General features: G+C 47.5%; 1 protein-coding gene across 1 annotated transcript in view; it reads right to left on the bottom strand.

Annotated features, from left to right (window-relative positions):
* Positions 1–15,635, bottom strand: part of MYH11 (myosin heavy chain 11) — a 50,403-nt gene extending 34,768 nt beyond the window's left edge. Inside the window, exons 1-3 of the mRNA XM_064153891.1 lie at positions 15,572–15,635; positions 9,005–9,363; positions 4,710–4,866 (exon numbers count right to left, since the gene is read on the bottom strand). Coding sequence (XP_064009961.1) covers positions 4,710–4,866; positions 9,005–9,346 — 499 coding nt within the window. The 5' untranslated portion in view covers positions 9,347–9,363; positions 15,572–15,635. The remainder of the gene's footprint in view (positions 1–4,709; positions 4,867–9,004; positions 9,364–15,571) is intronic.
* Between the last annotated feature and the right edge of the window lie 633 nt (positions 15,636–16,268).

Below are 16,268 nucleotides of genomic sequence, written 5' to 3'. Positions count from 1 at the left end.
CGGTGTGTGGGGTGACTCGCGGGGCTGCCTGTCGGATTGCCTGCCCCTCTCACTGTCCCAGTTCCTCTGTAGCTGTGGCACTAACTGCTTTAGTGATCGCACGCGTGGCACATGGCGCCACTTAACTGTTTTAGTCTGTAAACTGGTGCCAAATGCCTCACTAAATGTCTACTGGAGGTATTTGTCAGCGTTCGGCACAGCAGGACTCTTCCACCACATAGACAGGTGGGAGGAGGAGACCTAAGCCATGTTTTTCACCGCAGGATAGGAGCTAGGCTTGCTTTTGAGGTAATAGAGTGAGACCACGGTGGAATTCTTGCTAAAAATACCCTGCTGTGTAAATGGAAACCACGGGCATATATCGATAGTGCATTGCAAACCCATAAGTACCATACAGAAAATAAGAGTGCCTCCTTGATACAGAACTGCCAGTGGAATCTCTGAGCTCAGGGAACGTTAGAAAATGTTGGCCTGCAAGCCAGGTATTTTCTCACTGCTCATTGCTGCCCCAGTAAGTGAAAACTCCTTCCTAAAGGTATCTCACAACAGGCCTACCACAGAGGCTTGCATGGATGCATGCATTTGAGCAGCTTTGCTGAAACACAAGGGCAGAAAGGTATTGGGAAGGTCAGAACTTGAGCCGCATGCCCTAGGACAGAGAATAGGCTGTACAAGCCAAGCCTGAGTTTCCAGGTTTCTTTGGATCAGCCCAGCCTGTCATGCAGCTAGAGGCAACAAATCCTGCTGAAATAGGAATGAGATGGGAATGGTGGGAAGGACTCAGACTGAAAGGATTGACTGCTGGATGGTTGCCATCTCTCCAGAGATGCCTTCTGGTGAAGCAGCACTTTGTGACTGTGGCTGACAGCAGTTTGAGAGCTGTTTAGGTTTCTTAGGGGTAAATAAAAAATATGTATTTGCTTCCAGCTTTCTTTTGGAGTCTGAAAGGTTTCCAAGATTGGACCTATATTTTCTGCTTGTTCTCTGTGGGTGAACAACCCCACTGCATTCTTGCAAGTTTCTCTCTTGGTAGCTGGGCTTATCCCCTTCCAGCTTGCCTTATATTTGACAGCCATGTGAAATCTCCAAGCTTTCAGCCCTGCACTGCTGAACTATGCACCTGTACTGCACAGCCCCATGCTGACAAACTGTCCTGTACACATTCATGGATGTTCCAGAGGTGACTCTATTTCCTTCAGCAGTCCTAACGAATTGAGGAGGTAAGGATGAAACCTACCACGAAATCTAATCCTCTTCTGCCCTGACTTGAGCTGCAGATCCTCATTTACTTTCAAGGGATCTCCAATTAGTTTACTCCTATTTCTGTTCTGTAACATTTTACTCTATAGAAAGGACTGTGTCTTCTTTTGGGAATCTGCAGTTGTATGTGGGTAGGTCTATCAGAAGAGGATGACTTGCACAAAGAAAACTTCTTGAGCATGATTCCTTAGACTTAAAAAAGTAACAAAGCATGTCTTGTAGATTCCAATAGCTTCTTGGTTAATCCCTTTTAAACTACCTGGAAGACTATCATACCCACCCCCTGTATGCCTAATTAGATGTTTAGAATCTACTGGGATTTTCTTCTCCTCCATTTTTAATAGCATAGAGATTGGCATTTACATTCTAGCCCCCACCAGATTTCCCAAACATGCACTTCACATTTTTTCATTTTCTGGAGTCTGCTTAGTTTTTTGCACCCAACACCTCCAGATGTCTTGCAAGGATCTTCTGTCCCTCTGTTCGTGATAGCCTGGCTAGCTCTGCTTAATCACAAACAAAATCAGATGGTTTATCACAAAGAAGCAGCGAGCTGGCAGCGCTACCATAAAAGGCAAAAAGGAGCCTGGAGCCATGTTCCAGCACTGGCTTAGTGCTCCTTTACATTCGCTACTAACCACCCTGCCTAGCAGGGACATTTCTGCGCAGTCCTGCTGGGGACACCGTGCACAGATGGCTTTCCACAGCAGCCTTCTTTTCTGAGGTCTTGGGAACTATGTTTCCCTCCCATACCTCCCAGTAACTACCAGGTTGTTTGTTTTTCCATCTTCAACTCAAGCTTGCATAAAAATGGCTTTGCAGAACATAGATAACCTTCTTGAATCCACAGAAAGCTGTAATATGTCTTCTTCATGGTGATTTATTGCCAGAGAACTTCATAAAAAGCCTAAGTATCCAACTTCATAGCTATTACTACTGCTGCATAACCTGGCTTTTTGCATTTGTGGTGTTGAGCATTAATTCGCTGTTTGCTGAATGCAGGGAAGATAGCAGAAGGTGACAGAATTACTCATCTTTACTGGACTGGTGCCTCAGCTGCATCATTGCTGAAAGGTGGCAGAGCTACAAGAAGCCATCCACCTATCTCCAGCTCCTCCTTCCTTGCCTGCAGTGCCTTGTCCTTGCTGCTGTGACCAGCATTAATGCAGCCACACTGTGCATCAGGATTGGGGACCACCTTATAACTATGTCAGCAAAAGCAAGGGATGGTTTTCACCTGAAGCAGTTTTGCATTCTGACTACATGAGGACTGCTGCTGCAAGTGCATGAGTTGGCATGGGGGTGAAGCCCTTCATGTGGCAGCTGTGCTCCTGAGGAGCTTCTTCATCCAAAACATAAGAGAGGGAGGTGGATGCAGAAGCGTGAGGTGACTTCTTGTGATTGCAGTTGTGGTCAGTGCAGTTGTGGTCAGCCAGCTTGTCTGTAAAGGCAGGCAGTGGGGCTCAGTGTGGTAGCTCCTGGGGACAGATACACACACAAATGCTCTCACGGAATGTTGCTTTCTCTTAGCCTTTTAGGTTAAAGAAAGCTGAAGTTTATTCTTGTTCTGACTGGAATGAGTCTCTGTGCCTGGGCAATGATCATCCTGCATTAGTGATGTGGTAATCCGCAGATTGAGCAAGGCATCAGCACCCCAGCTTCAGCCTGAGACAGCATGGATGTGACTTGTACAAGGGCCTTAGGTGCTCAGAACCACTTGGAACAAGTGGAAATTCTGTCTGCCCAGCCAACCTCTTTGTAAATTCCTGTGTCCTGGGAAGTTCCAGCTTTTCTGCATCTCTGGAGGAAAGTCCAATTGTCTGATTTCTCTCAGCCCTGGGTAAGTGCTACTACCAGAGCAACTTTGATGGGACATGATCCCTATGGGACACATTAACCAAGTAAAACTCTAAAGCAGCCTTGCATGCCTGTTTTGCTGGATGTTTGTGCTGACAGAGGAAAGGATGAGAGTGTGAAGAGCTGGGATTCCCAGATGATGACCCTACAATAGGACCAGCGATCTGCAGACACCAAAGCTTGATTTAAGGTAAAGATTCCCTGAGACACCTGAACAAGCTGATTGCTCTTGACCAAGAGGCTCTGGTCACAAAGTACCAGAATAATTCTTCAGTCTCCTGAAGCTAAGATACATTTTACTTTGTCAGGAAGAAAGTATGCAAGTTTCCCAGATAAGGAGCAATACTGAAATCGCACAAGGGAAATACTGAGTGCCCTGATCTATGTTTGTGAATGAGAAGTTTTGTTTATGTTCCATTTGCAAACGTGTTTGGAGGAGCAGCGAAGCAGTCTGCGTCTGTAGGTGTTGCATGTGGGCAATTGGCTTGACACCCACTGTCACCGCTCCAAAGTGAATAGAATCTGGATGAATAATTAGAGCTATTTTCAGGTTTTTGTGCCCAAAATATGAGCACATTTTTACAAACAAAAGCACAGCTTTAAAACTAGCTGAGGCCCTCGTCAGGGATGGAGAGACTCCAAATGGCATGTGCAAGTAAATAAGCAAGCCAAGTGTGGGTGTCCTGGGCTTTTGACACAAACTCCTGTGGGAATGCTCCCCAGCTGCCATGCCAGCTGTGCGTGGTGAGGATGGGAGAGGGTGGAAGAGCCTTCTCTTAAAGGTTCAGCTGATGATCTGTTCCCTCTTTCTACTCGCTCTCGCCCTCCACTCTGCTGTCAAGAATTCCTTTGAAAGGGCGCACATGAATGATGAGGTGTGAAGCTTCCCCAAGAGCTGGCGGGGCCAGGGGATTATTATGAACACCAAAAAAAGTGAAAAGAAAGAAGCTGCTTCCTCCTCCTCCCAGCACCTAGCCTGGAAGTCACAGACTCACACATTCATCACTGCAGCTTCTTCATCCCTAAACTCTGGTTTTAATTTGGAGCAAAACCCCCTCAGTCTGCCAGTAGTGACTGCAGAAGGCAAAGACTATGAGTTGCAAAGGTTTTGTTTTGCACCGTTTGGTGCCTGACTGCTTTCCCATTGCTGCTCCTTGCCATTATTGTTACAAACCAGCACATTACTGTTCAGGGCTTCAAAGTAATGAAAGCAGCCCCCCAGCATTGTTTGAATTTGTTCTGCGAGGGGATAGAGAGAGAGAGAAGCAGCGTGGACAGACCCAGCAGCACTAGCAGCTAACTTTGGAATACTCTGCTCTGGTGGAGGGGAAGCATTTTCCATGCCCGTATTTGCCAAAACTATTTGCTTGACTTTGAAACCTTCCCACATGCCTCGACACAGATGGGTGAAAGGATTGTTTTTCCTTTTTGAGTCACAGTGTTTGTGAACTGCTGTTCCTGCCAAAGAATTCCTCTGAAACTTCTGGAAAGCCTGTGTCACCCTCCGCAGCAGATCTCCTCTGCCTGCGCTAGCACACGTGGGGTCCAAAGGTGCAGCGGTCGCCAAGCGCGGGGGCGCTGGGCTGGCCTACCTTGCAGCATGCTCCTGTAGGCTGTGTCTGCGATAGCGTAGATGTGGGGGGGCATCTCGTGCCTCTTCTTGCCCTTGTACATGTCAATAATCTTCTCTGAGTAAATGGGCAGCTGTTTGTATGGGTTTATCACCACGCAGAAGAGACCTGAATATGTCTGCAAGGGAATTCAAACAGAACCCAGGGTTAATTCATCTACCATGTCTAGCCAGGCAAACGAGGGCAGCAGCTGCTCTAAACCCACAGGGTTTTAGCAAGTGACTCTCTCTGTTCTGCCTAAGGTAACGAAGCAAGCAGTGACTGCAGAGGTGCTCCCATGGCTGGCTCCCAAGTGCACAGAGGATTCTTTCTGGTAAGCAAGCTGCTGGGAAGTACTGACTTTAGCAGTGTGTAGGAACGCTGTGCAGTGCCAGCGCAGCTCCTGCCCTCGGTTACTTTCAGCACCTAGCAGTGACGATGTAACAGCTGCAACCATTTGCGGTCCTTCTTTACAGCACAGAATCCTGGAATGGCTCAGGTTGGAAGGGACCTCAGAGATCACCTGCTCCAATCTCCCCACCATGGGCAGGGACACCTCTCAACTAGACTCAGCTGCTGCTCAAGACCTGATCCAACCTGGCCTTGACCACCCCCAGGGAGGAGGCATCCAGGGTATGTCTTCTGCTGAGGCAGGTGTCACATTTTGTAAGCTGGAATCCTGGGTAAGCATCTCGGGTTGGTGTTAGAAGGAAGGTTTATAAAAGAGTGTAAGAAGAGCTGTAACAAAAATGACTGCTGAGACTCCTTGAGAAGAACGTCCTGGGGTTCCAAAGAGCTGCCTCAGCGCAGTGACCACTCCTGATGCGACTGTTGCTTTAGGAAATTTAAGGGAAAAGGGCCGTTCTGATTGCAGTTTAAAGAAGGTATTGGCATAAAAATAGGTAAACCAACAAGAATGTTTGCTACCGGCTGAGAGCCCTTCCTCCAGCTTTTGTTAATCGTTCTTTTTTGTTTGATTTCTCCTGTGTTTCGGAATGCTTCAGCTATTGAAATGGAGCAGAAGTAACAGCAGGTGGTAATAGCCGAGCCGTATTGCACTAACGCTTGCTAAAAGTAAGCAAGGTACAAGGGTTTTTCACTTAGAACCTCCAAAAAAAGATTTCTACCGTGTTTTAGATTCTTATTGCAGGGCTGGTGTGGCATCTAAGCTGGGCTATGGCTGCTAGTTGTAAACCCATGCCACTTTAAACAAAACCGAAAGACGGAGATAGGGAGATTCTGCTGCTTCTGCTGCAGGCGTAAGTGGGTCTGGATTTTCTGTTTCGTTTCTGAACAAGCCCTTAGTGGTCTGCAGCTGCTGCCAGGCCCTAGCCCCGGGGCTTGCTCCCCCCATAGGAAGCAGCGCAGCACAGGACTGTAAGATGGCATCTGGAAGGCTCGGCTCTGGGTGCTGGGATTTCCCTCTCCTGACCATAATAGGCAATGGCACCACACAGCCTAGGCACGGCGCAAGGGCTTTATATGGCATTCAGCACACGGCAGGGGCGTCCAGCAGCCCCCAGCAGCAAGGAGCAGGTTGGGTGCTCCACGCTGGGCAGGACAATGTCTGGGTGATGAGGACCTCTCCTATTGTTTCAGGTTGTGACCGTGTCACCATAGTCTCAAAGAAGCCAACAAGGCCTTTGCTGGTTCTCCATATCTCCGAGCTAGAACCCTTGGTGTGGGAGATAGATAATCACTGTGCTGGATTTCACTGGCAGTGGAGTTCAGGATGAAACTCTGTGCTAATCATGTCAAAGCAAGCTTCAGTGCTGCCAGGACGATACACGTGAGAAGTGACATTGTTTTATCCTAGAATGACCACCAAGGGCCTTAAAGAATCGATAAGCAAGGGGTTGGGTTTGCAGGGTGCTTTCAGTAAACCTGCGTTTACTCTGCTCGAGGAATCACTCTGAACCAAGACAGACAATAGAAGAGTAAATTTCTAACTCAGAGATGTCTTTAGGCTGCCCTTCCCTGAGACTGCTGGGCATTTGCCTGCTTGCCACATGCAGGGCTGTTTGCACAACCAGGCAATACAGCAACATGCTTTTGAAGAGCTGACTTCAGGGCACAAGAAGCAGATTGCTAAGGTGGAGATGATGAGTTTCAGGAAATTTCTAACTGGACTGTGACTGGTACCATCTCTCACCTCAGGAGAGTTGACCAGCCCCCTGGTTTCACCACGTGTAGCTCTGGGTATCTGCTTTGTTAGGATCTGGGGACACTAAATAAATGCTAAGTGATGAAAGTAACTAAGCCTGTTGCCTGAGCATGTGTGGGAAAGGCTCCGTTCCTGAAATCATTCTGCTTCGGGAACAGCCTGTCCAGGGAGGGAACCTCCAGCCATATCTTTTCCTAGAGGGTCTGGAGGCAGAATGAAATATCAAGTGTCTTAAGAATAATATCCATAGGAGTGCTGACTTTGAGTATTCCTTGGATAGCCACTTCTGGTGGGTCTTTAAGAGAGGCTGGCACAAACCCACACATCTCTATTGTATCTGTATTGCCCTTGTTTGGGCAGAGGAATCCCATCTCTGGTTGCAGTGTGCCCTGTGTTTAGGAAAGCATTTTGCACTCCTAGGTGAAGACTGAGTTGTGCCAATGAATACAGGTAGAAGAAACTTGCCTCATCTATCTACTCGCCAGAATCTGGGTTCCTGATTTATAGATGTCTGTGTAATCATTTTGAATCAAATTTGCATGTGGACAAGACAGATTCCGTTTGTTCTGAGCAGTGTGAAATTTGAGTTGGTGACAACACACTCCTTGCCCTTCTCTCCTAATCACCTATGATGAAGGAAAAGACCATCTATAAATCTAACTTCTTGGGAAGCAAAACTTCATTTCTGATAGATTTAGGTGTGGTTTTTTTTTTCTTTCTAATGGCATTATCCATTCTTTAAAATTAATTTTCTTTTCCTCTAGAAAGTAAAAATTCCACAAAAATTCCAAGTAAACATTGTAAATCCTGGGGCAGAGTGTTGCTGGGAACAAGAATAAAGAAATAAATCCCACTATTCTTCAGCTACTTCTTAGACCTTGCAGCAGTGCAGAACATTTGGTTTAGTAACTGATGGTGCCCATGCCGAGAAAACAGCAAACTCCAGCACTGGCAGGGGGGAGAGTCTAGGCTCTTTCAGGGATCTTGGTGATGTGCATTTGGGTGCATTCCTGAAGGAAAGATCTTGAGTTTAGCTCCTCGAAGTTATACATAACGTTTGAATAGTTCCTTTGCTGGACTGTATGGAACTACCTTCTTTCCTGCTTCATTTCCTACTTTCCAATTTAGCATTCCTCATATTAATGATGAGAGCTATACTCCTGCTTCTCAAACTTTCTTACTTAAGCTCTGTATTTTCTTTCACCTGTCACTGATCCTGTCATGCAGACAGAATTTTCAGAGACTGCAACTGTGGATTACCTTTCTGCTGCAGACCATAGGGATCTTTCGTGTGGAGTCACAGATAGCAGCTAAAGTCCAGAGATGCTTTCTGGGCTTTCTTACTGAGCAATTTGCTATCTGTGGGGTTATCGATGTCAAAAATACACTTCCTGTTAATATACTTGTGTGAACTGGAAGACAGGAAAATCTTGGCCCTAATCCACATGGCCATGGAGAAGGTTATCATTTGCCCAGGCTTGGCCGATCAAGACCAGGGAGGGGGAAAAAAACTCTTGGTGTGTGTGACTTCGATTGATTTACACACTGGTCCTCGAGAGCAGACTAAGGTGAGTTCTAGTGTGCTGATCTACTCACTCAAACACAAGGCTTTACTCAAGCACCCACTAAACCAGAGTTTGTCACTGCCTCTCAGTGGGAGCTCTGCCTCAGAAAGCCCTGCATGCTGCATGATTCAGCTTCTCCATATATTCTTTTTGCAAGTTACTGGAAATTTGTTCAGGTTTACATTGGAGTTATTAACTATTCTCTATTGCATCTTTTTTTCTAACCATCAGGGCTGAGGCGTAGTGTTCAGCTATTGGAAAGTACTTTCCAAGCCAACTATCCTTTCAGACTCAGCAAGTTTGGGGGAAGAAATCTTCATATGTTTTAATTTCATGATGTAAAGAAGCAATTATTAAAGAAGCAGCAGTGCTGTGTGGAATAAAGGGAACTAAAAGCAGTTTTGATTTAGGATGCCAGCACTGAGGGGTTGGTACTTGCATGGCAGCGCTGCATGCAAGGAGGTGCCCCCAGCAGTGGCTGGGTCAGCTGCCCTGTGCCAGGGGTGCATGCAGTGGGCCATGCGGTGTGCGTGCTTGCTCTCACTTACATAAATTAGACCTGAGAAGTATCTCTCCCTTAGGTTGTGCAGCACTGAAGCTTCATTGAGGCAGGTCAGCTCTGCCATGTCTTCCACTTTGGAGAACTTCGGGGGGTTCATCTTCTGGATGTCATCCTTGCTCAGTGTCACTTTCTTTCCGTTTTCTGCCAGTTCCACTGTCACCTCATCCCCTTTCTCTTCCTTGATACTTGCTGCTTCAAATCCATGTTTCTCTGATGGAATCCAAACCAGTTTCTTTGCTGACCAGTCGGCCTGGGCAAGTGGGTTGTTAACGAAGTTTTTGTCCACATAGAGGAATTTCTCGTCGTCACTGAGAGCTTTTTGAGCCATTGTGACTCGGCAGACACCTATTGAGGAAGCAAAATATTCTGCTTTAAAGGGAGACAAATGTGGAGACATTCCAGGCCAAACGCAGTTGTCAGACCTGCCCTGGGGTAGCTCCTAAGCACTAGGGGCCTCTGTCGTATCTTTCACTTCCATGCAGATTCTTTCAGGTGCCAGCCCAAAAGATATCCACCTTAGAGTACCTGTGTTGGGATTCCCATTCCTTTGTTGCTGTGTCTGAATTCGCCTAAATCAAAAGCTTCTTGGCACAAAACTGAATGAGAATGCCTGCACTTATTACTTCTGTTGTACTGGAGATCAGAGAGAAGAGTAGGGCATAGCTGATGTCTCTGCAAGGAGACCGTCAGGACTGCACTCAGACTTCCAGCTGAACAGCTTCCTGCACTCTCATGTCTTGCCCATCACAAGCTTAACCGGGTTCAGATACGTACACAGTTTCTCAGGTGCTGTTGAATGTTTACTGACAGCAGAGCAATAATGAAATCATCAGTGGAACAATTCACAGGCTGTGTTCTGGAAAGGACAGCAATGTAGTTGGCTTTCCAAGGACTGTTTCATATGACTCTGGTACCATTTTGGTTAGAGAAGAATATGATTAAGGACAGGTCAAATTAAAAAGGAGAAAACAAGCCAGAAACACCACTGCTATCAGTACTGCTGGTGAGGGAGCAGTAGTCTGCAGCTCTCCCGTGGTTCAGACGGTGGGACCTGATCATTTACGAAGGGTAAATGTCTGTCACGTGAGAGAGCAGAGCAAAGCAGCAAGCCTGCAGGTTGCATCAGCTCTTCGATAACGTGAGCCATGATGCTCACGTTGGGAGGGTGAGGCGCCTGTGTCCTGCAGTTGCATGGATACACCAGCATCGTGCGGTCACACGCGGACAAAGCAGCCAGGACTATCTGCTCTGTTAGCGAGAGCCGTGGCAGGGTCTGGCTGCTTTGCACCCTGTTTGAGGGGCAGGCAGCAGTTTCTTTGCTGTTCTGGCCATTGGAAGTTAGGAGCTAGCTGCGACATCTGTGCTGGTAATGCTGCAGCTTTCACGGGTGGTCTGCTCTGTCCTACGTGACACACAATTCTAAGGGTAGGAGTAAACAGAGGATTTGTGGTTTGCCACAGGGCAGGGAAAGAGTGGCGCTCAGTGGGAAACCTGCCATGCGGGGCAGCAGAGAGATAGCTGGGGAGGAGCTACAGCCGGAGCATGGAAGGTCGTGTGCCCAAGAGAAATAGCTCTAGGAGACACAGCCTGTTTCGTTTCCTTATTGAGAATGAATTTAACATTTACAGCATGCAGACAAACATGTATCTTGAGAGAGCTTGGAGCACTGACTGCTAAAGATGTCAGCAATCAACCCATAAGCAGAGTGATCTTTGCGAGGATCAGGCTCTGTGGTATGCAGCCAGATGGACACTCTGTGCTCTGGGAGCATCAGAGATTGCCTTCCAAATATTTGTCCCTGAAGCCTTCCCACAGATTAATGTTTTTTTGCAAGGCCAAAGTGTGTGAGAGGTCTGAGAGAGAAGAGAAGCATGGATCATGCTGAAGGTGGCATAAAGCTTAAAAACAAAGCCAGGATTTTAGAAGTGCCTGAGAGAGTTAGATGGCATTGCACTGAGACGCAGTGGGCATGAGATGCCCTGGCTCTTTAAATGCTCTCTCACCTGAAATAGAACCAGCTTTCCTCTAAATGTGCTGGCTCTAGAGCCACCAGCCTTGCCTGGAAATCTCCAGCAGGCAAATTCACCTATGGTGGTCTGGGTGGGCAGGAAGGAGACCCTAACAGCTTGGCTCTGTGCATGCCACTGGCCTGCGTGCAGTGCTCCTGGGTGAGGGAGCTCGGTAGGATGTGGCCCTTCACTGGCTCCCAGGGGATTCTTGGAAGAGAGCTGCAAGAGGAAACTATTTGACCTCTGTGTGCAGTAAGGCAGAACATGTTCCCTCGCTGCCAAGAGGGCTGGTAGAGCCGCACAGTTCCAATAATGGAGATGGTATTCTCTCCAGCTGAGCTTTCCAGCTGGCGGCTGCAGGGTAAAGCTGGCTGGACAGGGGAACGAAGGGAGCTGTGCTCCATTGCCGGGGCTGTGCATCGAGGAGCAGAGGGCTTGGGCAGCAGCAGGAACTTGCTATGGGCCCTCTCATCCTGCTGTGGTAGAAATGGGCAAGGCATCTTCTCTGCCCCACTGCCCCAGCAGCATGGGAGGCAATGGAGTGTGACAGTTTCAATCCCTCGCAGGCCCAGGGCAGACCCCAGGTTATCCTGAAGCATCAGGAAAATTGGATCGTGCTGCCTGTGGCTGAGGGACACCACACTCAAATCAACAGGAATTTGGTATTGCTGTCAGACTGATCCACCAAGCTGAGTTTCATGGAGTGAAGCCCTGCTGCTTTCAGGCTGTCCACAAAAAATGGTGGTGGAAATCGAGCTGCTGAATCATCCTGACCACCTACCTCCAAACCCCAACCAAATATAAAATTGTTGGCCTGCTACAAAGCATTGTCACATGCTGGGTCACCCAAAAGTTCCTCCCTGCTTCAATGCCCAAGGACCAAAGGAAAGTTCCATTCCTTCTTACATCCTAGGTCAAAAGCATCTTTCACAGCTTACAGTATGAAACAGAGCTGACCTCTCTGTGTTTCTTTACATTCTCCTGCACCTTTCTGCACCTTGTTATTTGCATTCAGTCTTCTTAAAAGCAAGATAAGGTTGGAAGCTGCAAGAGATGTCATGAAGTGCAGAGCTTGGAAATAGAGGGTTTTGTGCCCTAGATCTCAGCACTGTGTTTGACTAGTTTAAATGTGGCAAGAATAGATCCCTACAGGAAACATGGAACAATGAAAAGCAATGAGAAAAATACATGGATTTGTGTAGAAAGATCTTTTTGTGACTGATCCTCTGGAATATGGGGGTGGAGTTTGAGTAGCAGCTGGGTACCACTGTACTGAAAAAGGATTCTATGAACTCTGGATTAATTAATGTTAATAGCTTAATGGACTAATGAATATTCATCCATATTAATAATAAAGCAAGATTTTGGAAAGGAAGGGGTAGAAGATGAGCTCCACAAACTCAGTTTCATTTGCCCTGTGCAGTAAATTAATGAGCTGCTGCAGCTTTCTGGTTAAAATTTGGCAGTAAACCTTCTACTCCATCTCTAATCAAAAGATCTGCTGCACTGGTCCAGTGCGTGCTTGTTACTGGGGCAACGGGCCAAAAGGAAAGATTCATTACTGCCTGGTGAGAGCCTTCCCTGAGAAGGCGAAGTTTACCCCTTGGCCAGCTGCTGGGTTTCATCCTCAGGGCTGACTGAGAGAAATGGAGGCCAGTATCTTATCTGGAAAGATAAGATAAGATAAGATAAGATAAGATAAGATAAGATAAGATAAGATAAGATAAGATAAGATGGAAAGAGGTTCTCATCCTCTCTACCACTTGGGTAGATGACAGTCCCTGTACAAGGGTATATAGTTAAGTCATCCTCAGAGGTGAGCTGTCCAGAGGAAGGGAAGAGAAAAAGCAATCACAAAAATACTACTGCTATGGAATTTCTTGCCTTAAAGATGTGTATGCTTCCACATCTTCCTGCTCCTCCTGCTGTCCCACTGCAGATGTATGCAGCTGAACTTTGCTGCCTTTTACCTTACCATGTCAGTGACAGAAGCTGAATACTGGCTTTACAACTGGTTTATCCTGAGTATATTGTTCCAAGGATATAGTATAAATAGCTCTAGGAAGTGAGCTTTAATTAAAAGGTTATTGGCCGAGCAGAATTGCCTCCTAGGTCAGACTTAGAGGGACTACTTTTCACCCTAATGAGAAGATAAAGGGCACTTCTCCCTTCCTCTGCAGGATGTGCATGTCAGTATAAAAGCTTATCACAGCCATACAGGGAGTAACAGCTGGAGCAGAGGGAAATATTAACCAAGTATGAGTGATTGCCAGAGGCCAGGTCCTGCTCTCCTGAGTGGTTTCTCATGAAAGAGCTGGTACTCTGATGCTTGACTCAAGCTGCATTTCTTGGGCTACAGTAGTTCTTGACTATGAGCTTTCCAGGTTGATTGTCTTTTACTTTTCCAGTACTTAGCTGAATTACCTAATTGAGCATAGTTTGGAAAAACCCTGACCAAAACCTATGGGTGAGTCCTAATCTTGTGATCCTCGCTTGGGAACTGGTTCCCCAGCACAGTTAGCTGTGTCACAGGCATGGCCACCAAACCCTCCTGGCCTTTTGACCTCTCTACAGTGGTTACTGGGACCACCCTTCAAATGCTTACTCTCATCATGGGTAGTTTCATCTGAGTGTGGAGGTGTCATCAGTACTAGTCTATGGTTGTTCAGACACAGAAGAGGGAAAGTCTGTACTAGAAGAAATAACATTTTCAGTAATTTCACAGGGCTGTGGCTTTTGGGTTGTTTGGTTGCTTTGGAATACATTCTCCAGGAACTTTAATCAAATTGCCTGTAAGTGCCTTTGTCTCCCAGCAGATCTTCTCGGCTCTGCCAATGCAAGTTACTGCATAACTCTGGTTAAATACTTGATAGCTTTTTTTCAGTTATTACCTGTGTTATAAACTGTAGGAATTAGAAAAGAAGGGAAAAAGACTGGAATTGCATCACGTAGGCATAGATTCCCTTTATCTTGAAAATACTATTTCTGATACCCCCAAATGTCATTCTATTAAGTAAACTGGATTCTGCATATTCATTAGAATTCACAAATGATCCACGCTTTAGCTGGACTTTGCACAAGTTGTGAAGCTATCTCTAGCTTTTGGCTCCAGCTAAAATTAACATATTTAAAAGAAAAGCCAACAGATTTGCAACTAATAAGTCTTAGTGAACTTTAAAGAGTTGGGATCCTCTGCATACATCTATGTGTGCTACCATATATGGTGATGTTCTTCTCAATACTAGCTGGTCCACAAAAATGTAATGATAACAGATTCAAAACAAATACCTTTTAGGGACTAGTGTGTCAATTGCAAATGAGATAATAAAAATCATTGTTTACATCCAAGCAAACGCAGCCAGAAGAGAGTCGTGGGCTCAGTGACTGCTGCCTCAAGCACTTTGCACTCTGGGCTTCATCGTTTTAGCCCCTGTCTGAGTGGCTTGGGAAAACTCCGGACTTCGGGACTTCAGCAAGTCAGTCCCTCCGGAGGGTCTTGTTGCGTGCTACCCTGCTGTCAGGCCGAGGCTTTGAGTGAAGGAGAAGGTGGGCTTGGCTTTGAACTAGTGTGTTTTAGAAAGTACACTCAGTGGGGGGTACGCGATAACCGCAGCCCTTCCGATTTCTCCCTTGCTTAAAATAGCTCATGCTGCTTCCTCATAGGCACCCAGGAATGTCTCTCGTACAGCTCAGCATCTCCATGGGTGAGCATCACACACACATGCACACACACGTGTGTGAGGGAGCAGCCAGGGCACACAGCTGACGGCACAGCCGCTCGCTGTGCTGCCATCTACTGTTGTCTGCCTTCCCTCCCTCCCGGCGCTCTCTTCAGAGCTTGCTGCTTTAGCTTCCCCTGCGCAAAAAGGCAATCGTCTGAATCCATGCAGTTCAGGGAGTTATCCGTTTGGATTTTCTTAAACTTTATCCCAAACATATTCGGGCATTTTTGCAAAAAACTTTTCCATTTCTTCCTCTACTTTCAAAACGTTCTCCCGGTCTAAAACCCGGATAACTAGCAAACTAATTATTCCGTTTGGTTATACTTTCTTTAAACAGCATGGAAAGTGCACTCAGTTCCTGTCTTAGGACTGAAAAAGTAGAAGCAGTTAAAGAAGGTGAGCAGCTCAGGCTAGGAGCTGCCTCGCTGCGGAGCGCAGGTGGTGTGCCCGCCGCCGCAGGCAGCACCCGGCACTCGCGGGCTGGCTGCCTCGCTTGGAGCGCCACTCGTGCCCTGCAGACAGCATCCCGAAGGCTCGGTTCGGCAGCAGCAGTGAGTAGTGGCTGAGGAACAGGCTAGAACACCCCTGCACGCTTTCAGACGGGCATGGTCTCTGATGTATTGTCAGCAGTACACGGATCGGGATAAACCGCCTGAGCGTGCCCGACGCGTCCCACCCCACCTCTTGCCTGTGCACCACCTGCGTGCCAGCTGCCCGAATGTAGGTGCCCGCTAGCATAACGGTTAGCTTGCCGAGTGCTCCATCCCAAAGCACGGCGAACCCCCAGCCCCAGCGGGGGTGCTCGGCCCCTGCAGTACTTACAGGCGTCCGACTAGGGGAGCAGAGAGGGAACTGGAGCGTCGGGAACCTGTGCAGCCACCAGCAGGGACGGTCCAAGTCCTCCCGCCTTGCAGCCTCCCTATATAGAGGAGGAGAATCTTGTCAATGGGGAGGGGCCCTGGAAACCACATCCCGCTGGAAAATCCTCTTGGTACCTGGGTTAAAAGAGACAGCCTGAGACAAGGACCTCACTCCCAGCAGGGCCTAACTCTGGGCAGCTGCCTCTGCCCTGAGACACTCTTCAGGGAAGTGAGGTGTTGCTGGCTTTTGGAAAGCCATGAAAAGGGTACCCCTGACTCAGAATGGGTACTCCTCACTCACAGGTGCAGAGGTCTTGCTTTTTCCTGGGATGAAACTGTTTGGTCAAACAAATGGACCCTAAACTTCTTCCTACCTTGACAGCATCCTCACCCCTTGTGCCTAGGACAAAGGGCAGGTCACAGTGGTTGTGTGGGGCACAGAAGCCTCCCTGCCCATGGTCAGTTCCTTTTCTTGGAGTTAAGTCCCTGAGTTCAGGGGCCGACTGGGAGAGGAGGGCTACTAGTGTCATAGCAGAGGTGTGTGGGTAGGGGTGGCTATGGGTCTCGGTGTGTTTATGTGACATCTGGAGCCTGGGGCTGGTTTAAGCCTCCTTTGCCCTGGGGGAGCAAGACAGTTGTTTCCCACCTCCCCAGTAGAT

This window comes from Pogoniulus pusillus, chromosome 13 (assembly GCF_015220805.1).
Source record: "Pogoniulus pusillus isolate bPogPus1 chromosome 13, bPogPus1.pri, whole genome shotgun sequence".
In the NCBI taxonomy this organism is placed as follows: domain Eukaryota; kingdom Metazoa; phylum Chordata; class Aves; order Piciformes; family Lybiidae; genus Pogoniulus; species Pogoniulus pusillus.
The sequence above is the reverse complement of the archived record's forward strand: the minus strand, read 5'-3'. Positions and strand labels throughout refer to the sequence as shown.